The 26996-nt window shown below is 36.4% G+C and overlaps 1 protein-coding gene across 5 annotated transcripts in view; it reads right to left on the bottom strand.

Annotated features, from left to right (window-relative positions):
* The window catches only part of ELAVL4 (ELAV like RNA binding protein 4), a 97983-nt gene that overhangs the window by 54212 nt on the left and 16775 nt on the right, over window positions 1-26996 (bottom strand). For 3 of the 5 annotated variants that reach the window (XM_067535465.1, XM_067535468.1, XM_067535469.1), the window contains exon 1: window positions 17225-17261. The exons of 1 other annotated variant lie outside the window; for it this stretch is intronic. In XM_067535465.1, coding sequence (XP_067391566.1) covers window positions 17225-17248 — 24 coding nt within the window. In that variant the 5' untranslated portion in view covers window positions 17249-17261. Of the gene's footprint in view, window positions 1-17224; window positions 17262-17941; window positions 18095-26996 lie in introns of those variants that run through there. One more of the 5 variants, XM_067535467.1, reaches the window with a different exon arrangement.

The following is a 26996-nucleotide window of genomic DNA, read 5'->3' as shown; positions in this document are numbered from 1 at the left end:
TTTCAACTCAATTTTAAACATCTGCAAATATTAATGAAGTAGAGACATCCTTTTCTGATAAAATATGACTATTTTACATACCCGTTTTAATGAACTATCATTTCTGCATTTTCACTGGTTAATTTCTATGCTATGCGTTCCAATAGGGTTTAATAGATTTGTGCTGTTATACATGTTTACATCAACCACAAGATTCAAAACCCAATATTTTATCCAATGAACAACTGAAAATTAACAAGATAAATTTAGAGACTTGAAGTTCTGAGTAGGTATGGTTAACTGAAGCCCCTTATTGACGTATAAACCACTGCAATAGACAATTTAAAAAATGCGCTGAAATGTCAGATAAAATGTTTTAAGGCTTGATCCTGCACTGCTAAAATTAATGGGACTATTACCATTGATTTTAATAAGAACCGGATTGTGATCTCAGAGCAGAGCCCTGAGAAGTAAATGCTGACATTCTATTATTAGTAACAGAAACAGGAGGCATGCTAGTTACCACTGTTAAACATTTATCCCTTGATCTTAGATTTTAAAATCCATAAAGGATGATAAAATTCAATGTTAGCTGTTCTATTGGTTATAAATTTTGCACAGTTTTTTTTTTTTTTTTTTAAAGTTTATCTTCAACACCAAACAAATTGTATCATTTACCCTTAAGATTTTTAATGAAGTTCCAATATAAGGAAAAGTTCCAATATAATGGAAACTATATAAAGTCTGTGTTTGAGGAAATACATTTTCCCTTTAAGATGTTTCCATCCCTGCTAGTATCTCAGCATTCATCTTAGGGCCGGATTCTTTTCTCACTTACTCTGGTCCAACTCCATTAACCCTCAATGAAATGTCTCCTTGTTTTCACCAATCTAAAGGAAAATCAGGCCCATGATTTGCTTTCTACTCAATTACTGTGATGATGTGTGTTTCTAAAAGTAACATCGTTTTCTCATTCTCCACATGAGAGAACAAGATCTGATGGGAACTCAGAAATATTACCAGAAATGTTTATAAAAAAGATCTGATTTTTCCATTAAATAATTTAAGCCTTTCCTTCATATAGAAGATATTTCTGAGGATTTATGTAAGCAAAATTTACGTATAAAAATGTATGTATCAGAGAGAGCATTCCAAGTTCTTATCAACATGAAGGGATAATATTTACTTAGGCTATATTCTCTGATTGAAACCATTTTTAAAAATTTAAAATTAATTATTTATGACAACAAAAATAACAGTTCCAATACTCCTTTTCAGACATCCCCCCACTTAGCACTTCTAAAACTCAGATGTACTGTGTGTTAGCTCTGTGTGTCACAAGCCAGCTGTAGCTTACTATCTCTTTAATATCAAACTGTTGTTGGAACCTACACCAGGTTCTGTATTACTTAAGAATAAATACATTTATTAAAAAAAAAAATTGCTCTTCACAAGCCTACTTATTTCCTCCCCCATCCTCTCTGAAAAAAGATTTCACTCATTATTCACCACATCAACATTCTTATAAAGGGTCTCCTGTAATTTCCTGGACTCACTTTTTGCTTTCATAGTGTCTGAATTACTATAAGGTCCCTTCATTATTTTTTTAAAATAAAAAACCCTCTCTCTTACTAGGGTAGAATCACAATGGAGATGCAGCACATTTCCAATGTCTTGCAAGGAGAACAATTATATATTCATCTTCTAAGATCAAAAGGCCTACTCAAATATGGACAAAACAAATGCAGACGTACAACAATCAGTCACTTAACCTCAAAGTCCTCCCCCCCCCAAACTTTCCCTGAAACAATGACTTTAAATTGTTATATGTAAAACTTAAGCCACTGATGTCTAATTCTGTTTTTGTAGAATGCATTTTATTCAATGCAATTTAGGCAGATATTACCACTTTTAGAATGTTCAACCTACATTCACACAAAACAGGTATGAAAAGGTATTTTTTGTTGGGTTGGGGGTTTTTTTTGGGTTGTTTTTAAGGAACTGGCAGTCTGGGCTATCTCTAACATCACTATTCTCCATACAGAGAACAACAAATATGTTTCTTTAAAAAAAGAAATAAAAAACAAAACAAAAAACCCAAACCACCTCTCACTACGAGGGTGCCTTTTAAAAAACTGTTGGTTATAGTCCAAGATGAAATGCCCTTCAAAGTAGATGAATACTAGTTGGGCTTGTTTTTTCAACTGTGAAATGACCCTTTATCCTCTTTTTCTAAATTATTCTACAATACTAAATACTCTAGTTGTCTTCTGATATGGAAAACAATACCAATGATATCAATTATAATTCTATACGTGCAGAATAGCTTAGAAAAAGAGTTAAATTATAGGTACTGTATACATTTACAATTTAAAAGCCAACATTCATTTGAATATTATCTACATAAGCACAAGCAAAAGTTAATTTGATTTTTACTAATCTTCCACAGGACCAAAACAGAATTTCAAATTTGATTATTATTTTATGGCTATCAATCTATTTCAAATAAAAGGCAAGCCTTGTCCTCAATTCAGGATGTGTTTCACCAGACCTCCAGTTTCTAAAATTATTTCTTGGTGTACTACTTTTCTCACTATAGTAATATATCAGCAAAGTACAGGGTATTTTAATTTGACAGGTTGCACAAAGAAATACTTTGCTGCTTGGGAAGACTGCGTAAGCTCTGCCAGTGTTTTGCAAAGCACAGCTAATCACAAAGTATGGTATAAGAAACCCAAAGAACGTCAACAAAAAAATCCACCACAGCCGCTCTTACATTCTAAATAATATTTAAGAAATACTTATGAATCTTCCTATAAATATTTCTAATTAATACAGTGGTTTTAATCTTCCTGCTAAAACGTTAGTTTACCCAATAATGCAAAGAATACCTGCATGTATAATGTAAATAAAACTATTATAATGCTTAAACAAGCTACTGATAACTGACATTAATCTTTAGTTATTACAGTAAATATGTTACATCCATCCACCATTACGAAGAACAGTTAATGAATCATTTGGAAAACTACCCATAAACTGATTAAGACAGCCTTATCTTCCTATTGCATGCATAAACAATAGCCAATGGCTCAATAAATGTAAATATACATGCTTTTATATTTCCAAAATTTGTTTCTGTAGTCTCAAAAAGAGTCTGTGTGTTGAACTGAGAGGAGTGTTGCATACATACACTGAAAGCTCTTCATAGTAACAAATCACTTCCTTAAAATCCCACTCGTCTGAATTATGTGTGTACACACACTTTTTATAGGTAGAACCCCAGGAACTTGCTATACTCAGCAAAAGATACAATAATAATTAGAGTTTCCAATGCTAAATGTGTGTATATAAAAGCCAAAGGGCAGTGTTTTGCAAGATTCCACAAACAGGCTTTTCCTAAGAGAGCAAAATCTGAGAAAAATTCTAAGAGCTATGGAAAATCTAAAATTCGTATGGACAGATTATTTCTAGTACTCAGAAGTCAAAAACATTATCTGTGCATAATAAATTGTTCACAGCACCTAAATGCCAGGAAAAATGATCATGGTAAATTATACCTCATGAAGAATTCATAAGGTCTAATTTTATATTATTTCTAAGCGTTCATTAATGAACAAACTCAGAACACTCACCCATAAAAGAGAATTTAGATAAATAATGCAAAACTCTTATTTTATCTAAGAGAGTACTTTAATTAGCATTGCAAGTTGTTTGCTTTACATGTGAAAACAAATGGTGCTATGGTGGAGGTCCCATAGCCATCTTTAAATAAAATAGTAGACGTTCATAAGGAAATCTGTTTGAAACGGGATTACATCAACATAAGCCAGGCACCTCTTCATTCATGCCAGCAGGGTGGGGCAGTTAGAGGGCAAAACTTTACAGTGCTCTATAATTCACACCCCTATAGTCCACAATGCTGCATCATGTAGACTAGTCTTTAGCAAAAATCAATTTTTTAATAATTCCCATATTTCAACAGTGCTGACAGCAAGGATTTCTGCACTGTGCAAACCATGATCCTTGAAGAAGCTGCTTTCAAGACTGGAGTCTTATACCCCAAACCAGCAAATACACACATGCTTACCTTTACACACAAGTATTCCCACTGAAGCAAAAAGGGTTACTCCCAAGTGTAAAGTTAAGCATGCAGGATTGGGGCACACATGCTTATTAATTAAACTGCCGTAAGTAGCTCAATGGATTTCTACAGGACTATTCATTGTAGTAAAAGCAAGCAGGTGCGTTGAGCGTTTGCAGGAATGAGGCCTTAGATTGTAAGCTCTTCTGGGCCGGGACTATGTCTGCCTATGTCTTTGTATAGCACATAGCATTAAAATCCTCTGAGCATGACCATGATAATAAACAGTAATTAAAAGTATTTGTTTTTTCTGAAGCACAGACTGGCAAAAGTAAGAATTAATGGCCAAATTCTACTCTTGGACGTATATGCACACTTCCCTCACAACTAACCTTAAGAGGAGCAAGGAAAATTGCTTTCTGGATCTTCACCACACATTTTCTTCTCCATAATGCAACAGTCAAATGTCACCCTCAATTACCTTTATTACCAAAGCTTATGTACAATGCAACTGGACTTGCTATTATTTACTTAATAAATACATCATGAACATGAAATAAAAGAGGAAAACTAAGTTTTAAAGCAATTCTGCCTCAAAGCAGATCCAATATCCCAGAAATAATTAATTATCTAACCCTCTGTATTTTGACATTACCCCCTCCATACACTTTGTACATGCTTTCCCTTCCCTCTCTTCCTGTAAAAGAGATATTTAATATTTTAAATACTCATGTAGCTGAAAGGATCAGCCTGGAAAAGAAAATGCATTAATTGGCAGTTATTGTTACTAATATTTTATTTCACATGATAAAACCTTAGTTTCATTATAAAACTTTGTTTTCAGAATACAGTGTAGGAGTTTTAAAATAGTTCAAATATTTGCCACAAGGTCACAGTTATTGGGTGCCATAATTTTACTGCACACACAAGTGATGACAACTGATAAAAAGTCAAATTCATTAATTTTAAAAGGTAAACCTTAAGGTTTAATAAAATTGTTTTCTTCTTTCTAAACAGCGAAACTTGTTAAATGTTAAATGATGCAAAGTGGTGTAGAGGTTTTGGGGGCTTTTGTTTTTTTTTACATTCTTATCATCTATGATGAACCTACCTGTGCAAAGAAAGTAAAATTTATTCATAATACTATTTACATTACAACAGTACCTGAGAATCTAACTGAGATCAGAGCCTCATTGTACTAGGTGCTGTACAAAACAGAGACTATGTCTACACTTGCCACAAAATTCGGCAGCAGTCGGCGGGAGATACACATCTCCCGTCAACTTCCTAACTTCTACTTACTGTGGTGTCTTTAGTTTGTTGCACCGATGGGAAATACCCTCCGGTCAACACAGTGTTACTTCACCTTGCAGAGGTGGATTAGTCGCGTCAATTTCCGGGTCAATTGAGTGGGTCTCCACTTCCGCTCAAATCAACCCGGATAAATCCATCTGACGGAATTCACCGTCAGTGTAGACATAGCCAGAGAGACACTATCCTGCCTTTAACATACAAAAAAAGTATGAGAGTGAAATAAAAAGTATATTATCTTTCCCCCCATTTTGCAGAAGGAGAAACCAAAGCAGAAATGAATTATTAAATGACTTGTCCCATGTTATATAAGGTGTCTCTGTCAGAGGTGAGAATTGAATCCAGATCTCCCTATTTCCAATCCAGTGTCTAAATCATCCTTCCTCCCAACTCATTTCCAACAATGGAATTACTATACTCTGGGCCAAATCTGACACTTTATGTTCAACTCTGAAAAGATAGCATTTGTTCCTACCTACACAATTCATTTGGTCTAGTTTCCAAAGGACTCTGGGTTCTGCAAGTATTCTGCCTGTTTGAAGAGGATGGAAGGAAAGTCTTAAGAATATCATAGCTACCTTGTCATTAGTCAACATATTATACAACAAATGATAAGCCAATAGAAAAAGCCATTCTCAAAGGATACAATACATGTCCTGCAACTATGTAGAGGAGACTAAATAGGTACATCACACACTCCATATGGCTTCTCACTCTCTTCCATACAGATTTTGGGGATGGCCAAAAAGTAGAAGACACTGCACTTTCTATATGATTCCACACTAGTCAGAATCCTTAAATGCTATAAACAGCCCTACTGCAGGAGATGGGGTAAAACCACTAGCCTAGCTTTCCAAACATGTACTACAGGTGCTTTGTCATGTCTGCAGTGATTTCTGAAGACATGCAGAAACCTACTGTTAAATTACAGCCTAGCCTTATGTCTGAGAATAAAGCCTTTGGTTATTTCCAAAGCAGAATGTGACTACTGCTGTCGCATGCCACTTAAACCTCACAGAATCTCTTTTCTTGTCCTTATGTGCTTCCATTATGCAGGATATTAATACCCATTTGTGATTTCTTCACCTCTTGATTAGGCCACAATGAATCTCTCCATTTTTCTGAAGTCCAAATTCTATGCGGTTCTATGTTTAATACTCTGCAACCATCCAGTTAGAGCATGAAACAACTTCCTGAACATTTCTGAGGTTTTGTCATCATGCAGGAAGGAATGACTGTGAAGTTATAACGGGTGGGATGGTCACAAAGGTGACCTACCTGCATCTGAATCACAGTTAGTTACTCTTTTCACCCAGACAATCTACTTCATTTGTGGAAAGCAGAGTCTGAATCACCTTGTCTGTTGAGACTGGTTTCACTGGAATTTGCCTTCCATCTTTTATGCCACTAAAGTCAGAGATGGAGATTACAGCCTTGACTTTACTGGAATTGAGGTTTGGAAGAGATTCCACAGCTAAGTACACAATTATGTCATCACAATTATGTACACAATTATGTACACAATTATGTCAAAAAGGTGTCATCTAGACTGCAATAAAGGTTACACAATAACTCAGGTTACAATTCCTTCTACGGCCCATAACAAAGCTGACCTAGTTCTGCGTCAGGACACTTAGAACAACAGCTACTCTGCCCTAGAATCTAACCACTTAGTTCTCACAGAAGATCATGGGCTATGGACACTAAAAGTTCCCTACGTTCTATCAGTTAGAACAAAGGCATCCAAGGCAGGGCTCCACTGTCTCCAAAGTAAAGCTCATTCTTCTTCAATGACTCTTTTTTTTCCATTTTGCTCCGCTTGCATGCTGAAGTCAGGTTACTCTCTACCTAAGAGTTTTATCAGCTTTTTGATCATACCTTATCGCACCTCGTTCCCCTTTAGCTTTGGTTTAATATACTACTAGTTCTTTCAAGATGCATCTGAAGAACAAGAGAGCTCTGCAAAAACAAAAACAGTCTCATATTACCAGCAAGCCAATTTTTCCTTGATCTGGTGCTCTGAGCCACACTGTAATCTGGGTTTTCCCTCTTTCTTCCCCCAAACGATTATACTTGTATTAGGCGGTGAATGATGCAAAGAGAAAAGAGGTCTCCTATTGATTATTCCTCTTGATCCATCCATGAACACTTAAAAGGCAACATTAACCCAAAGTGTATTTCAATTCTGTGCTTGCTAACAAGGTGGTAACCTCAGATAAGAAAACACACCACAATAATGGCTGCACTAGATGTGAACCTAGGTGGACATAACAGTTTCCCTACCTGAACAAATAAAAGAATGTGCTAGAGACAAAGACATATAAGACAGGTCTCTACCCTGAAGAGCTTAGAACCTAAAAACATACAAAAGTATTAGCAAAGCTGCAGGGCTTTTTAATCTTTTTCTATTTACTCTTAGTTTTTTATATTGAGCTCTAAGGCATTTCCTTCTTAACTTCTCTCCATTCATTTAGTTTACCATTCGTTTTTAAATTGAGTGACCAATTTTTCACATTTGGTTTGTGTGTGCATGCATATTTGCACAAGCATACGTACATACTTACAAGGAAGTATAATAGGACCAGGATTCCAGCGGGCACAGATTGACATAGCACCACTGTCTCAAGTTTTTAATCGCTTTTATCCTTTTAAAAATATTCTAAACTCTTTCCCAACCCACAAGTTTAGACAAGGAAGCCCATATTATAAAGCTATGTAGTTTGGGTTTTAAACATTTGAGAGATACATACTAGTCAGAGGCCAAAAAAGATGACAGGGCTCAGTAGGGAATCCGCTAGGTCCATGAGCATCATTTTACTAAGAACCCCCACTGCTGGAATTAATACCAAAACATACAAAAGTGTAAAATTTTCAAGGGCACTTTTGTGATTTAGGAGTCTAATTCCATTTCAGTGGGATTTGGGCTTCTAAGTCACACAGGCGTTTTTGAAAACTTTACCCTTAAGCATTTCATTTAAATGAAGGCCTACGTTATGCAGAAATTGATGGCTTAACCAAACATGCATTGCACTAGTTGTCCAACATAGTCTAAACTTTACTTTCAATTAGAACCTTAAATGAAAACATACCACTAACTACTAGATAACCTTAGTAGATGTGCAGATCATTACCTCTTGCAACAACAACATTTAAATGGATACTACTGCTTTAAGGTCTAAGAGGTGCAGACCATGGCAAAATAGCCATGGTCTGATGCAATGTAAGTAACACCTCTTCCTTCTCTTCCACACTACAAGGACTCCGATCTGATCTCACCTATGTGGCATAGTCTCAGAGACTGGGGTACCAAGCCATTTAGTGATTCACAGGTCAAAGGCACCGAAGATTCCAGGCGATTCATGTGGCTTCAGTAATACTGAGGTCATTTAGCCCCCCGAGCTCCGTGCCAGCCGGAGCAGAGGAGCAGCCCTACACAGCCCCACACTGGCCAGGTGCCCAGCTGGAGAGGAGCAGCCCCACAGTGGTGGGGGCCTGGACCAGCCCCAGCCAATCTGCCAGAGCCTGCCTTCGTTACTCTCAGTCCATGAGGGATGGGAAAAGGCAAGGCCACACAGGGCGTGCAGGGGTGGCTGCGCCAGGGAAGGCTTCACTTCTTACTCAGGTAAGAGTAATTTATTATTCTTATCATTAACTGTGTTTATAGGGGTTATATGTGTTTATGGCAGGTGGGAGGGGGCGCACATATTTTACCTACTGTTAACTAGTGGGGCTTTCACTCAAAAAGGTTGGGAACCACTGATCTAGAAGCGACAGGGAATCTAATCAAATACATACTAATGTTCTGCCCATCTGCCTAACCACTCCCAACCAAAGAAACCTTTGTGCCCCATAAAAATGCCTATACATAAATTAATATGTTGGTGCCATTAGGAGCAGTTTCTACCTGGTATCCTAAGAGCCCAGGATATCACATCAGGAAGCAACCTACTGAACTTCACGATGCCATTTACCCCCAACAGGTGGAGATGGAAAATATTTTTTAACAGTGACATTTTTAACTCTATGTCATAGAAGGGTCAAAACCACTAAGCCAGTTTCCTTTTGTTTGGCTAACTTAATGTCAGTAACACTTAGCAAATGGGCGAGAAATATACACTGAACAACACTCAAATGACCCTTCAGTCACAGCCGCCTGGACTATTTGAAGTTGTTTACAAAGCCTGAGCTATCAGTGTGTTTCACCCATGGGGGAAAAGGAAAACAAGTTGTGTCAATGTTAGAAGTCGCATGGCATCACTGTGGGTAAACAGCATCATGCCAGCATCCAAGCCGCTGCAAAAACACTATAGAAAAATGTTGGTTCCTGCATGACTAAAATAGCTGTGCGCGAATGTAAAGTTTGTTGATAACCACAAACGAACCAACCAACCATTATAAATTTGGATACAGCAAAGATGGGTTGATGGCAATTAACCCCACTTCTCCCCCCGCCCCTTTTCTTTTCTTTTTTTTTTTTTTTTTTTTTTTTTAAGTAAATGTCTTAATATATGAATTTGCGCTTCAGTAGCTACGTAATGACAAGTACTGACAATAAAAAAGGATTCTAAAAATACACTTAGATTAGTGTGTTTACAGGTAAATATAAACTGTGCTCTATAAATTATCAAACACAATGTCAAATTCTGAAGTGCACTCAGGAAACCTCTCACGGGGTATAAGAAACTGCAGAAAACATTACGTTTGTCCTGGCCCAGTTATTCAAAAGAAGGATAAGTTATTGTGCAGATTAAAGAGTTAGTTTCCATTAAGAACTGCTGCAACCACTACAGTAGCTCTGTACTGAATTTTCCAGGACCTTCTATAGCAAGCAAAGAGATCATTTCCTGGAACAGCTGCTCTCACAGGAAGGAAATTAACAGCAATACTGCCACAGCGTAACGGGCACAGCACATTAGGAAGAGTTTCTAGCATTCACGCATTCTGCTAAATGTATCTTCCCTACACACGCACCTCCAGGATTTTAATTTGGAACAAAGATATCTAAGAACAGTATTAAAATTGCATTTTTTACATTTATGAAATATCTGTGTATATGTATTATCATTTATACAGTGCCACGAGTGTGCACGATGCTTTACAGAATTAAAAACACAGGCCCTTGCCCAAAAGTGCTTGCAGGCTATGTTGGATAAAGAAGAGCAAGGAAGTTACTGATTAGCAGTAAGACAGCAAAGATTATCAATAGCAAAGATGAATACAATGACAACAATCGAAAACTTCCCACTTACCAACAATTAATTCAGGTATCTGAAAACCTGAAATTATTTCCTATTCTGAGTATATAATGTGTTAGCACTTCACCACAATGTAGAAACTTGGTAAACAGTGACCATTGTGAACATTTTAGGACTTGCTCCTGAACTGCAGGTATCAAAGGGAGTTTTAAAACTGACATAATAGGAAGAAGAGTAGGTCCCTAGTTAATATATATATCTAAAAACTGCAATTCATTAGTATTTTGACTGCATTTTGCTATGATTGTTTTACATTAGAACTACTATAATCAGATTGATTTCCAGCTTTATAAACATAAATTAGATATGAAGATTTAAAATTAAACTGCCTACTGAACAAAAATTCCCATGAACAAGAATGGCTAAAGGTTTAGTGAGTCTTACATAAACCATTATATACTAAATATAAGAGAAGGGAGTCAATTTTCATGCACCAAATAATAAATACAAGGGAAATGGGCTGTTGAGAAAAGTTATTATAAAGACAGTAAGTCTGACAGTCACAAATTTCACTTTTGTTTTGGCATTATAGGAAAAATGTGGACTTCTGGGATTTGTACTGTCTGTACTATAATGCTGCAACACAGACAATTAATATTAAAGACTACAATTCCAAGAACTTTATATTCTGGTTGGGTACATTACAACATAATATTACAGGATGAGTCCAATATAGTTAAAATTATAAGTGGTGGATATTGTAGTCTTTTCCTACTTGCAAGTACTGGAATTAGGAAAAAAAGGACAAGTTTCTTCATCCACCATGCAGCTTCAGAAGCTTTTAAATATCACTTGCTGCTATAAAATTTACCATTATAGCTCTATTTCCTATTGCTATGTCTTCAAAGAGAGACATCTTAAAAAGTTCAAGTCAGTCTGTTGTTTTTCATGCGCATCCTAGAAAGAAACATTAAGGATCTTTGATTGGCTGCTCAGAAAAATAACAGACTGCTCTAAATAAGTATCAACATACCAGGGGCCAACATGCGGAGCCCATGGCTGCTGAGTAGTACAACTCAATTACCTGCCCCGCTAGCAAATGTCTAGGTCTCTACGCAACATGTAAGATAGGTCAACATTCTGATCAGGCATCTCTGAGGAAGCTAAACTAGAAGCAGGTGTTTGAGTTTTCTTCCATCATTCAACAAATTCACCCATGATGCTGTGAAATGACTGGAATTATAAGGACTGCTGGTACTGGAAAGCCTCCAGAAGCATCACTGCCAACATTCAAAATCACTTAAGAGAACAGGAAAGCTTTTTGCATAGAACTTTCTTGAAGCATTACAAAGTACAGTATAACTTCAACATTCATTTGCACCTGTTCCAAAGCAAACATATAACATAGCTCTTCCTTTATCATCAAGAGGTAAGGTGCTGAAATGTCACTCCACTGCTTCCAAGTCTCTCGCATGATACAGTACTAGTGCATGTCTCCAGTCAGTGAAAAGTACCAGCGGAGCCCTATGAGATGTTTACTGGCAATATAAACCACTTAAAATAAAATTAAAAAAACAAAAACAAACAAACAAAAAAAACCCTAAAGAAAAGTGTCTCAGGCCAAGGATCATTGTTTTTCCATCACAGCAGAATGTCTGACACACTGTGTGTTCCTTCGCAACAAATGAGTACTACAGCATTTTATATATATTACCACTCCAAATATTGTCACAGCCAGCCTTGCATTTTACTGTGTAGCTACCGAGTTTCCAGAAAGTGCACACAACCATTTCTTCAACACTCTCATTGTCTTTTCATTCAATTTAATGAAGAAGGATTCCTTACTGGTTTTCAGCATTTCCTGGCTCTTATAGATTACCTTCTTCATTGGGGAGAAAGTCTTCGTGCAAGGCACAATCAAGGGCAGAACAATGGGTAAGAATGCCTCTCAGCTTCTTCCTTGCTTTATGGAGCCCCAAAAAAAAGATATACATGAAAGCTCTAAAATGGCTAGAGCAAACACAAAGTGTCATTACAGAAAAATAAAAATAAACCTAACACCAGTACCACAGGGCTAATTCTTAATGAATGTATGCAAATAAAGTAAATGTTATAGTAAGACAGTATCAAGTGGTTATGAAAATTAAAAGAGTGTTCTTATTATAATCCCAATTGAAAAGACTTGATTTCTAACACTGATGTTCCAAAGCTATTGTGAACACTCTGTCTGAATACTTAATTACGTAAACAACAAACAAAAGGTCTCATCTTTGGTGCTCTAAACTATCATTCAAAACTGGGTATAATTAAAGCTGTGAAAAACAAAGTAAGTAACAAACCTGCAAAGTCAATGTTCTGAGAAATTAATGGGCATCACAGTACTGCATCAGTTTAAATTCCTCACTCATTATTCTCAGACTAGCACTGTGCAGTTTCACATGTTTGTACCGCTTTCTCTTTCCTTCAAGCCTTTCCTTCCTTTTCTAGATGGCTAATTTTAGACAATTACTGTCTGTGACACACTGAGATTCCCTCCCCCTTTTTTCTTCTTCTTGTAAAGCTAGTGACCTATAAAAGCCCTCTGCACCTAAAATACTCTCGGATTTTAGAGAGTAAATATGGATCATTTGAAATAAGGGAACAAAAGAAAAAAAAAAGTATACCTCTTTTCCCCACCACCTTCCCTTTGCATCATTTCAATGGTTAAAAACACTTAGATACAAAGGGCTGAGTGCACATACATAGTAAATACTAATTTTACTAAGACTAGACATACTGTACTTGTTGAATAGAAACAACGCTCTGATCTCGGGTTAATACTTTAGCAAGATAAAATATGCACTTCAGTAAAGCCTTTAGGGTTGTTTGGAAGTCGTAGATTTATGGTAACTATGGACCTTTGCACCCTATGAACGAAATGTGCAACATTTTACATTTAAAGAATGACCTTTCTGTTCTCATAAAAATCCTGTTTGTTTTTTTTTTACTCTGTTGTACAAATGAGGTGTGACAATACACACGTGCAAACACACATGTATAAATGCACGCACACTCATCTCTCTTTCCATCTATCTTGGAGCAAGGGGGAGTAATGGGGGAGGAGCGACTTTCCTTTCTAACATGGATTAGCAAATTTTGTGAAGTATGGCCTATCATCAACAAAGATTCCAGGCTTTTTAATGTTGACTGCTTACTGTAAGATTGCTTGCGCCCCGTCTCCCCAAAAACCCCAATGACATTGAAAAAATACTGCATTGCAGTATTTGCCAGTGCATCGGAGTGTATCCAGTCAGCTGTCCCACAGACAAACAAATGTACATTTTAACACGTCCAGGCATGTAAATTAGTTGTCTGGTGGCCACAGATTGTTGAAACAGACAAGTGGATTTGTCAAGTTCTGTGCACCTCCACAAACATATATATAATATTCTCTATAACTATCCGTTTCTTGCTTGGGGTATTTGCTGAAATTTTCTGAAAGTGCAAATTACCAAGGAACACGACAAATCCTCCTAGCAGAATATCGGAAGTACTAATAACTTATTTCATACACAATCTAGAACCACTGTCCTCCACACGGTAACGTGCAAGTAGTATGACTATTACATGCAGAAAATAACCTTCATATAATGAACATTCCCAGCAGCATACTAACTAGGGAAGATTTGAGAATGTAATGTAACCTAGAAGGCATTCTTTAAAAAAATTACTAAGTAAAACTAAAAACGTGCAAGATTTCTGCAACAACTAGATTTTCTCCAATATGAATCATATATTTAACAGGACCAAATCTAGATGGACAAGACTATTTTATACACATTCACGTAAACCCTTTGCAGTCAATTTTTAACCTTTCTTCATCTGAAAAAGCTCAGAAAGGTAAATTAACAAAGATAAGGAAAGCAAAGGCGGTTATCAAGCCAGTCAACAGTGGAAGAGCGTATCTGTATCTAACATGAGAACTTGATTAGTAAGATACATAGCAATAGGAAGAATTGTAAAATGGTAGCTGGTGTTTATAGTCTATCAAAATATAAATGTAAAATTCCATTTTTTCAGCAAGATTACAATTACACAAAAATGACCATGTTTAAAGACAGCTATATATTCTCCAATTTTTTTTAAAAAAACTAAAGGATTTATGTTCTATGCTTTTAGTCTTACTATTATACACCTGGCAATATTACATGAAATTTCACTAATTTAACAGCTATTTTCCTACTTCATGGTCTACAATCTAATCTTTCATGTGAAAGGAGAGAATGACATTATCTACATGCAGGCTGTGTTCATCAATATAATCTTAAAACAAAGAAGAGAAAGAACAGAGGCAGAAACACGTGCCACAAAACACACACAAAAATACCAAATTGAACAAAAATGTAACTATGCTAACTGCTGCCGATCCTCAAAACAATGCAGCTGTATATGATCAAAGCCATTCTAATTTATTCTCATAACCAAATTTAACAGCTTTAGAATGTAGTATCAATATTATGGGTACAGAATTAAAATCCTTTTAATCTCATATATATATTCTTCTATATACTGTATTTGTATGCATGTACTCACACAAATACTTATATAATGTTACACACAGATCCTTATGATTTTTCTTCCCCTACAGTGAAAAGCTGTGCAGTTTTCAGAGGGTCATTCAATTACCTCCCTACAAAAAAGACTGCAGCAGAAGCATTACTTGAGAGAGCAAATTAAAGGGAGACTGAATTTCTCATATATTCTTTTTAAACTCCCTAACATGAACATTCTTATTTGAATTGAATGTTCTAAATAATCACACATGAAAGCAAGGAATAAACTGAAAATCTGACATTTTTAAGGCAGAAGGGTGTGTTCTATACCCTCGGTATGCTTCTCTTGTGCCTCCTGATGTGTGACAGATGAACGCTTTCTGGGCAACCACATTTTTTCTACCTTTTACGCTACATTCTATCACCTACTAGTCTACTACGCTTTTTAAACACTTCCGGCACCCACAACCTTGTTTAAAGATGCACTTCTGCTGTTCCACATTACTGTGTGCCCTATACCATGAGAGACCATAACAACTAGCAAAATATATAGGTTTTCTTTAAAACCTACAGCTAACACACACAGCTCAAAATTGAAAGTGGATATTGTTATAGCAGGTAGAGGTGGGGCTAGTGAGGAATAGGAGTACAGCTTCATTATTTCAGGAAAATTCTGCTTAGCGCATAAACTATAGAATATGATGAACTCCCTTGAATTGATTATTCTGCCATAGCATCATCTGACTTTGTTAAAATACCAATATCACTTAACACAAAATCACTGCTTAGGGTAAATTCATTCTACCTACTGTTCTCATAGGGACATTTGCTGGAAAATTCTAAGAAATGATATGCAGAAGCTATCAGCTGTGGGAATTTACTATTATACCTCGTCAACTTCATTCCATATAATTTACATTTTTCTAAAATACTGCCTCACAGTATTCTTCACAATTTTTTGCACGTACAATTTCACAGCGGAGGGAGAGGGGGGGAGGGAAAAAAAAAGAAAAAAAAAAAAAAATCACCCTCTCTTGCAAAGAACAGATGCTTAAAAATAGATTTCCAGAAATCACTGTAAGCCTGGGCCAGAAATGTAATTAACACCTATTTATAAAGAATAATTAAAGTTGTGACTGCCACAAAGAACACCAAAGATAATCGAGGTAGCTCCTGCTTTTTTACACTGTTTGCAGTATTCCCACATGATTGCCACCTGCTCCCCCACTCAGCTTCCCCTATGCTCGTTTCCCCGGCAACCTTTCATTGGCTTTTCCTCCCAGCTATCGCTTTCAGTTCGGCTGCTCAGTCTAATCTTATTTGTTTTACACCCATCAAAACAAGCAGCTAGACAAAGACAATCCTATAAGAATGTGAAAAGACCGTAGCTTTGTTTCCCAGTTATAATAAATATCCAGAGTGAAAGTCTGCAGAACGTTTAATTGAAACAAAGCTAGCAAGAGTGGTATGAATTCTGAACATTTTTCTCCCCCTGAATAGCAGTATTCTGTAAAATTCAAAGTCTGTAATAGTTGTATTTGATCATGCCATTTTGCACAATCTGTAAGGAAAACATAAAAGAGGAATGAGTCGAGTAGTTTCTGATTCCTCTGCCAAAAGAATACTCTAAACAGAGAAATAGAAATACATTTACATAAATTGATGGCTTTGACTTCCTTCAATATTAAAAAAAAAAAAAAAAAAAAAAAAAGACAAAAAAATCCCCACACACTGTTCTGTTTCACTATAGCATTAGCTCGTAAGGAAACACAATACCTGATTTTTACATGCAGTTATTAGATTTGGATTTAATTTAACACTCATGTAAGAAATGATGATGAGACATGAGCTGCTGCCTGATCTGATGGGCATACAGTACAATGACACCGTGACTGTCAGCAGAGACCATCCTTGCTTGACTGAAATGTAATGTTCAATGGAAGCGGCATGCAGTGCCATCACACTTTGATACATTAAAAAATATATAGACAGATCCTCATAAAAATAGACAATGACCTGTAATTTTATTTATGACTCACAATCTGCTATCCTAAACAAAAGAAATTCACGAGGCATACATAAGCTGTGTGAAACCTATAAGCAGTCTCTCGGCATTCACTTACCATTTTCAAGCCATTCCACTCCATCTGTGATCACAAAGATGGACCCTTACAGCCCCTCACAGTGTCAAAAGCAAAAAGAACGTTATGTAAAAGCTGACATTCCTTCTTACAGTACTGCTGCCCAACGATGCAACAAAATCGACATATACTAGGCGCTGCAACACATACAAGCCTCCTCCTCTTTTTATGAGGTCATGACAGGAAACTCTTTGAAATACAATATGCAGCATTTACTGAAGCTCATATAAATCACTCTAAAAAATTACCATACCTACTGTGCAGTCCACCAAAACAAAATTACCAGTCTTGAGGCTTTTTTTCCCAAGGATTCTGCTCTGCATTTGTATTTCCAACATGTGTATGTGGAAATTAATTACCCCCCCCCCCACCCAAAATAACCCCTTTTTCAGCATTTCAGTTAGCCACACACAGCCTCACGTTAGAAATCAGCTTTTTCTTTATTCTGAGACACATCACAATGACATTAAAAATGACAAAGTACATCCTTTATTAAAGAATATGCAGGCATTAAATAGAAGAGAGAGATAGAGAAAAGGGGAGACAGAGACGGAGATACATAATGTAGAAACAAACCAGTCATAGCAACTAAACTCATGTGAAAACAGACTGATAAAGATGAAGATTTGGGGATATCTATGTTATATATCTATCTATATAGAACTACTATAAACAGATTTTAAATCTACTAATACCTACCATAACCATTCTTAATAGCAAATATTGGGTCTTGAAAAGCTTCAACTCTTCTAAAGATTTGCTAAGGTTTCAGGGATTTTATTTTTTTAAAAAAAGATCCACAAAGCACAGTGCAGACGTTTTGTGCAGCAAAAGAATAAAAAAAGCGCACTGTGTTGAAGCCCCCCGATTCTAGGATGTAGATAAGAACAACTGAACAGAGCCTTGCTGAAATTGGCTTGCAGCTTCTCCTTTTTACATCCATTTATGGGACCATCTGTCAGCTGAAGCCAGGATCTCATTGGCTAGGGAAACTAAAGGAGGCGTTGCAACATCAGGTGCTATTGAAATTAGCTACTGCCAGATTGACAATGTTAATGATTTGGTGACCTCTACAACAACAGAGACCAGATTTCTGAACTGCTGCTTGTGTCTAGTAATTAAGGCCCAGTTGAAAAAAACAACACACATACATGTATTTTTACCTCTCCCCACCCCAGAAGTATAGTAACGGCTATCGGCCACATCTATAGATTATAAACCTCCATTGTGGAGGTGCCATACCTCAGCCATGCTTGAGTGACTGCAACCTCTTACCTCTTGTATGTGAGGCTTTGAGGTCTGGAGTATTTTAACCACCTTATCTTTCTCGACAGTTGCTTTCCGGAGAAATGCATATTTAATGATCTGCCTCTAGGCTTAAAGATATGACAAAAGCACTTTAATGTGCATTTTAACTGCATTTATTCTCAGGTAATATTGATTTTAATAATCAAGCCATTTTTTTCCTTTTGCAGTAAGAGATTTTCACATTTATATATATATATATATATATATATATATATATATATATATATATATATTTTTTTTTTTTTAAAACAGGTTTGATGTTTCTTTCACTTGATTATAAGTCTAAAATATAACAGATATCTATTTATCAACACATTTTACCAGAATAAACAAGTAGTATTTTATAAGTACCCAGATATCTCATTTCATTATTCGCTAGCTTTATAAGAAAGTGATGAATAAACATGGGCATGTAAATGAAATTACTTTTCAACCGTAATAAGCAACATGCTTTAACTTTTTAATAGAACACACTCGCTTATCCTTTGCTTGCTTCCACGACAAAGCACCAAATCACCAATTTTAAACAGCAATATTTCACCAACTTTCCACTACAGCAACATTACTGAAGATTCTCTGAATTAAGAAATATTTATTTCCCCCCTCATCTTCAAAAGAGAAATACTTCAGGGATTTGTTGATTTTATACATAGGAGCCAAGCTCACAAGGCAGGGCATCCTGTTTTTGCATCTAAACCAGGATTAAGGTTTATCTAGTCTAAAACGACCAACTTTTAATCTATGTAATATTGATATCTAAATCACTGTTTTGTCTTTGATGTCTACAGGTAGAAGAATTTGTTTTTAAAAACAAAAAAGTCCAATAGAATTATAATCATTTCTACTTTGGAACAGATATAAATGTAAAAGCTGCGGAGAACGCTAGTATGGGCCATGATATAGACTCACCTACCTCTTCACTGCAGAAAATAAGAAATGGTTTTTATGGAATACCACAAACCCCCCAAAATATATAGAATAAAAAAAAAAACCTTTCCCCAAAATGGTAAAGTTCAAATATTAACTCAGAACTGTTAATCTCATAAAGGATACTCTCTACGTTTTAAAATTTCTTTTAAAACATACACACGCCTAAAGAACCCCAGTCACAGACTAAACGAACAGTACAATGTAGAAAATATATTAAGCTTTTAAATAACGTAGATACAAATGGATCATACAAGCAGAAAAAATACATTTAAAAAACGTTTAAAATATAGGATATATACCTATCCATAGAGTGAACACCAAATTCAATTAACATCTATTATGGATAGTGTAAATGGCTATAGAGGATTTCTCTTATCACACAATAGTTTTTAAAACATTTGCATCTTAGCAAAAACTAGCAAAGATTAAACTAGTTTGTTGGATAGGTTTCCTAAATCAGTCTATGTAACTCAAACACAAACTGAACTACTAGAATGAATTCACTAGCCTCAAAATACTGCATAACTAGTACATCAACAAATATGTTCTGGTCCCAAAAAACACTGAATATTAAAGTTTGATTTATAATGCAAATTTTTACTTAAAGTCTCTTCGGGGTTAACAAAATTGAACAAGGGATGAAGAAATCTTTTTTTATCCTTTTCAACCTCAGCACATTTTGTTAGCTATAAATTAATGTTATGCATATCAAAAGATTCAGCCATTTTTCTGAAACAATAATCACACATTGCAGTCCTAAACAATTAGCTTTTTTGCAAATCTAAAATTCCATGTATTTTGTACACTGATCACTTTAAAAAACAAAAAAAAACAAAAAAAACTCAACCCCACACACCAAATCTTTCAGAGGGATACTAAAACAAATGCACAAATGTCCTCTGAGGCCTCTCTCTAAAGACAAAGGCAGAATCCTATTGTTGAAAAAGTCAACCTTATTATCTTGTTTCCAATAGTACCATTCATCTTTCAGGATAAGTGGCTGACCACTGCATCACAGTTGTGAGACATTTGCAAAGCATCAAATTCTCAATATAGTCTCTCCAGAATCAGCCAGTAAGCCTCTGAGAAAAGCCTTATTTTTATGCAATCCTCCATCCCCACAAAAAGCAACTTGTCTTAAACACCTAATCCAATATCAAAATGAAATCACAGGGCTGTTTGTCCTCCTCCCACCCCCCCATTCCTCTCCTTACCATAAATGAGCAGTTTCTTGACTCATTAATGACAGTTTCCCTTAAAAGAAGTGATCTCATATCACTGAGCCCCTCTCCACCACGTATACATCCCAAAGGTTGCGGGTATCTTAGCATCAGTAGCCGCCAGCAAGCTCTCTCATACAGAGCCCAGATGGACTATACCAGAAGCCAATTCAGCGTTAATAACTACCTACTCTGTGCAGTTTAGAAGCCTTACGTGGCATAATGTCCTAGGCAACAGCAGCCGATTGAAACCGCAAATAAAAGACAACCTAATTGTCCAAAATCATCGAAAGGAAAAAATAATAATTGAAGAATGATTTTTTTAATCTCTTACTTTCATAAGAATAAACTGAATCCTTCATAAACATATAAAAAAGGAGAAAAAACAGATGCTGCCCAGAAAAGTGACAAAATATTACCTCATTATTTAACAAAGCAGCATTAAGCGTCCTGCTGATTTCAAACATCTTGCACAGATTTTGGTTTAAGAGAAACAGAAAGAATCCTTTGCAAGCCCTCTGTCTGCAAAGGGTTCTTCAATTTTCTTGCGCTCAACAGTATAGTCAATATGTTATTTCCCTAGAGTTCGCACATTAAAACATCTAGTCAGTGAGCTGAATTTTCCCCTTATCACACACAGAGTACACTCCTGTTACATGTACTGCTCTCTTTGCAAGATTAGCCTGCCCCAAACATGGCTGTTGATTAAACTATTCTGTAAAGTAACAGTTCACTCTATAACCACCAGGTGGGCAGTGTGCACAGATTCAAATAACCATCTTAAAGATTTTTCTTGGAACAATCTACAATTGTGGTGTAGAACACAAAAAAGTCCATATTTTGCGTTCTTTTGTTTATCACCTGCTCCCCACAAGACAAAAACAAACAAGCCAAGGAACTTTCATTAGCAAATTACTTTAAAAAAAAAATCTTAATAAGGAACCTAAAAATTACACACAAACCTTTCATTCAGCAAGTGAACTTAAATGAAAAAAAACCAATCAGCAGATGGGATGAAATGTAACTTCAGGGGAACAAAACCTTGGAAATGGTCTCTCCTCAGAAGACAGCAAAAACATCAAGTGTAAGATGGTAAACTGATTCGAGTAAACATGAATACAACATTCATTTATTGTAAACATAGGGGCAGGAGGGAAGTTGGAGAACAGACAAACTACAACTTCCCCAAGCAAAATACCAGATTATTTAACATAAGATTGTGATACATAAAACTAAACCAAAAGTCAGAGAACATTATAAACGATCAGTGCAGAAGTCTAGATAAAAATACTAGAATGATCAGAGTTTTTAACAGCAACTTAAATAAAGATGATTTAGAATTCTTATTAAATATTCTCCATCATCATATTTCTGTAAGCTTAAGAATTTTCTTCTGTTTTACTTTAGATCTGTTACAAGGAATATTCCTACTATCAAACAATGTTATGAGTTCACTTAATACTCTACAGCAGCACCAAGAGGCCTCAATCAGATGTGAGGCCCACTGTGTTAGGTGCTATATAAATGTGTAATAGAATCATAAAATCCTAGGACTGGAAGGGACCTCAAGTGCAGGGGACTGGATTAGAAGAGCTCTTAAGGCAGGACTAAGTGTTATCTAGACCAGCCCTGACAGGTGTGTGTCTAACCTACTCTTAAAAATCTCCAATGATGGAGATTCCCCAACCTCTTAGGTAATTTATTCTAGTGCTTAACTACTCTGACAGGTTTTTCTTAATGTCCACCCTAAACCACCCTTGCTGCAATTTAAGCCCACTGCTTCTTGTCCTATCCTCAGAGACTAAGGAGAACAATTTTTCTCCCTCCTCCTTGTAACAACCTCTTATGTACTTGAAAACTTATGTCCCCCCTCAGTCTTCTCTTCTCCAGACTAAACAAACTCAATTTTTTCCAATCTTCCCTCATCGGTCATATTTTCTAGTCTTTTAATCATTTTTGTTGCTCTTCTCTGGACTTTCTCCAATGTATCCACATCTTTCCTGAAATGTGGCACCCAGAACTAAATGCAATACTCCAGCTAAGGCCTAATGAACACAGAGTGGAAGAATTACTTCTTGTGTTTTCCTTACAACACTCCTGCTAATACGTCCCAGAATCATGTTTGCTTTTTTAGCAATGGTGTTACACTGTTGACTCTCGTTTACCTTGTGATCCATTATGCTGCTCAGATCCCTTTCCGCAGTACTCCCTCCTAGGCAGTTATTTCCCATTTTGTATGTGTGCAATTTGGTGTTCCTTCCTCAGTGAAGTACTTTGCATTTGTCTTTATAGAATTTCATCCTATTTACTTTAGATCATTTCTCCAGTTTGTCCAGATCATTTTGAATTTTAATCCTATCCTCCAAAGCACTTGCAACCCCTCCAACTTGGTATCATCCCCAAACTTTATAAGTGTACTCTCTATGCCATTATCTAAATCATTGACAAAGATATTGAACAGAACTGGACAGAGAACCGATCCTTGCGGGACCCCACTTGAATCTTCCAACTGGACTGTGAACCACCGATGATTACTCTCTGGGAATATTTTTCCAACCAGTTATACACCCACCTTATAGTAGCAAAAGACTGCCCCTGCCCTGATGAGCTTACAATTCACATTTTCAAGTTTAAAGAACAAATTGGTGGTGGGGAGAAGAATGAAAAACAAAAAGAAATCACACAATAGGGTTATTTATTATGGGCCAGAATTGAATCCCACTAAATTCCCATTGCAACTGGCTTCAGAGAGAGGACAACTAATAAAGTTATTTAAAGAAAGTAAAGGTCATTCTCCAAATATTCTATTTTTTTAAAATGTGACAAACCATATGAACATATTATTTTATTTGACTTGTCAAATACACAGTATTACCTACACTACTATATTCTTTCATACACAGATGTCTCCATGAATACTTTTCACTCAGTTAAGATAATTTATACATATACATTAGTGATTTTCTGTTTTGCCTGTTACATAATAAGTGATGCAGTTATGATTTAACCTCCTTGAATATATTTTCAAACCTCACTTTTTAAATGGGGAAGAAAGATTATTTCCATCAATTTCTGGATTTATGAAATGAGCTTATTTTCTCACTCACCGTATGTCTTGAATATTAATTTAAAATGCCACTTTTTTCCTAACGCTGAAACGTAATAATTTAGTAAATAAAATATATTTGGCTTGCTGATCTTGGAGATAAAACAACAATCCTGAAACCATTAAATATGTTATTTTTTTACTTCCAGGTAACTTCACTATTTAGATTACCAGCCATCCCTCTGATTTAAACAGAAATATTTTATAAATGTATTTAAAAACAAAACAAAGATAAAACAAAAAAACATGAACTTGAAGCACATTTTTAAGGACCTATGCTCCTACTACCCTGAGGCAAATTCAACCAATCAATATGAAACCACTGACATGCCACCATCTGCCAAGCTGCTGAGCAATGTGGCTAGAACAGACCTCTTATAGAGCAGCAGTAGTCTCATTTTCAGTCTATTAGGAAAGCACCAGAGCTTTCATGTGCAAGGACACAAAACTCCAACACAGACCCTTTTCACACCAGTTTCTCAGTGCACTGCTGCAGAACTCTAGCAGTTATGTGCGTGAGTTTTCAAGCTAATCACCAAAGCAAAGGGGGGGGGGGGGGGGGAAATCAGTAGCAGTCCTATTCCACTGCGGTCTAAAAATAAAGAATTCAGTGAATTCTATCCTAAAATGATTATAGCAAGCTACTTCAATATTGCTGTGTGTGAACTTCAACCTGGCATTTTCTTCTGGCTCTTCCTTTCCACTCTTCTACAGAGGACTAGGTAGGCAAACTTATAAGTATATGGATTGTTTTCAAGGAAATTTCTATTATAACTATATAAAGACTTATTTGGGATCTAAGGATATTATTTTGTTTCTCGGAGGTGGGGGAAGCTGGATTAGAGAGAGGAGGTTGAACCATGACTGAACAAAAAACAATGGACTTAGAAAAGGAGATACACACTGCAAGCACTAAGGTTTGCCCTATGCTGTCATTCAAGAAACTCTGTGCAAATGCAGTATCTAAAGGAAAGACCTCATGTGTCAGCACTCCGTCCCAACCAGCCTTTCTCCAAGAATTTAATTTGAAAAACACATGCTAAAAGGGCCGATTCTGAGAGATTCTGAGCATTAGCAACTCTGGAGATTGTGGGGTGCTGAGCGTCAGGCCCAAGATGAGCAAGAGACAACTCAAATGGATACATGTGCTAAAATCATGAAGAACACAATCATAAATGACAAAATGTTAACAAAATTTGCACTACAGGATCAGGACAGGTACCCCATTCTCTTCCAAACCCAAATATAAAGACAAATTAAACATATTCAAAGGGGATGGAAACTTACATTACATATATGTGCTCAGAGGAGATAGGCCTGCCTATTTTAAAAATCATTTGCCAAGTTTTAAGAAAGCTTTAAAAAAAGTGACCATGCAAATGAAAAATGACCAAAGGCATCAAATTAGACAAAAAACCAGGAACCTAAATGTCAATGGTATCTAACTCAAAATGTGGGTTCAAAAAATGTCAGTCCACATTAAGAATAGAACACTTGAGCGCTTGTGGGGGAAGGGAAAAAATGTATAAAATAATCCACATCTAAAAAGGACACTCATGCATACAACAGGACCATGGATAGCTAGAGGTCTAGTAGGCTGTTCAAAAACTTTCAAAATATTGTGAATTTGGAGGGAAAGAAAGAAATCGTCAGGCAACGATTAAAAATAACCAACGAATAGTCTGAGCAAAAAAGCAAGCAACACAACAGTGGGATTCTTAAAAATTATGGTTAATTAAACCACTTAATGCACAGTATAGAACTGTAGTAAGTGTACCTTAAGAACTAACTAACTAACTAACTAATTATTTCCAGAGGGCAATCAGAGTTAGGTGATCAAAAAGCAATACTAAAATGTTTTTCAAGTAAATTGCTCAATAAGGTTAGGGAATTCACGTGTATTTAAGGAGACTGAGAAATTCAGGACTAGTCCATGTATAACTACATCATACATTTTTTAAAAGAGAGGAGATTTTGGAATTATCTCAAATAGGGTACATTGCAGGATTCTTGGTTTGGAGCAGCAGCAGCAGCAAGCAAGAGAAAATAAGATTGTATTGGGAGATGAGGAAATAAGCTGGTTTTATCTACACACTCTGCTCTGTAAGAAGCCAATATTGCCTCTCATTCTGCCCCCAGCTGTGCACCCTACAAAACAGCTGTGCAAGCTCTGCTAGTGATGTAATGTTCCATCATGTGCACTTTGATTTCTCTCAGTACGGGGGGATTCAATATCCTAGGACTTTCCCTGGAAATCCAGTTGCTTTTTAGCTCCTTGCCTTTTTTGTTTAGACTATTTGTTGGTTATTTTTTAATCATTCGTTGCCTGATGATTTCTTTATTTTCCCTCCAAATTCACAATTTTTTTTGACAGTTTTTGAACGGCGTACTAAGACAGCTGTGAAGACCCACTCAATCGATCCCGGAAGTGCTCTCCAGTCAACACAATTAATCCACCTCACCAAAAGGAGTAAGGTTGGTCGATCAGAGGGGGTCTCCCTTCGATGCAGCACAGTGAAGACGCCACAGTACGGCAATGTAAGTCAGTCGATGGCAGCGCAGACCAGGCCTAACACTTGAGATGAAAACTACAGGGTGGTCTTAAAAAAAGCCACCCAAACTGTCAGATGGGACTCTGGCCACTCACTATTCTGAGCTAATTTTCAACCAGTCTAGGAACTCAAACAACATTTTGAAGTTGCTATTTTCTTGTGGAAGTACAGGAAACGAAGGACAACATCTGACAATTCAGATGCTTGCATGTATCCATCTAAATATGTTGTCTTCAGAGATGTTGAGCGTGTACAGCTTCCATTATCTTCAGTGAGGGCTGCATGTGATAAGCATCTCTGGAAAAATCAAAGTCACACCACTAACCCAAGGCCTTTGAAAGAGCTGACCCAAGTAGGAAGGATATTCTAGTGGATTCTTAGATAGTCTACATTTCCTGTGTGACTTTGGGCATGTCACTTAATCTACCCAGCGCTCATTTCATCATCTGCAAAAAGAAGGTGCATTCATTTACTATATTAATGATTGCAATGGCTCAGATACTATGCTGACCTGGGCAAAGTCCCTACCTATAGATTGCCTACTCGCAGCGGAGTGTGTCAGAAAAGCAGCCTTTGAAAACATGGGTTCATACCTGTAATTCTGAACATGAGTGTTTAGTAAATAATAATGCTAACTT

Source organism: Emydura macquarii, unplaced genomic scaffold, assembly GCF_026122565.2.
Source record: "Emydura macquarii macquarii isolate MOO-44397 ecotype Brisbane River unplaced genomic scaffold, CSIRO-AGI_Emac_v2 contig_3506, whole genome shotgun sequence".
Classification (NCBI taxonomy): domain Eukaryota; kingdom Metazoa; phylum Chordata; order Testudines; family Chelidae; genus Emydura; species Emydura macquarii.
The sequence above is the reverse complement of the archived record's forward strand: the minus strand, read 5'-3'. Positions and strand labels throughout refer to the sequence as shown.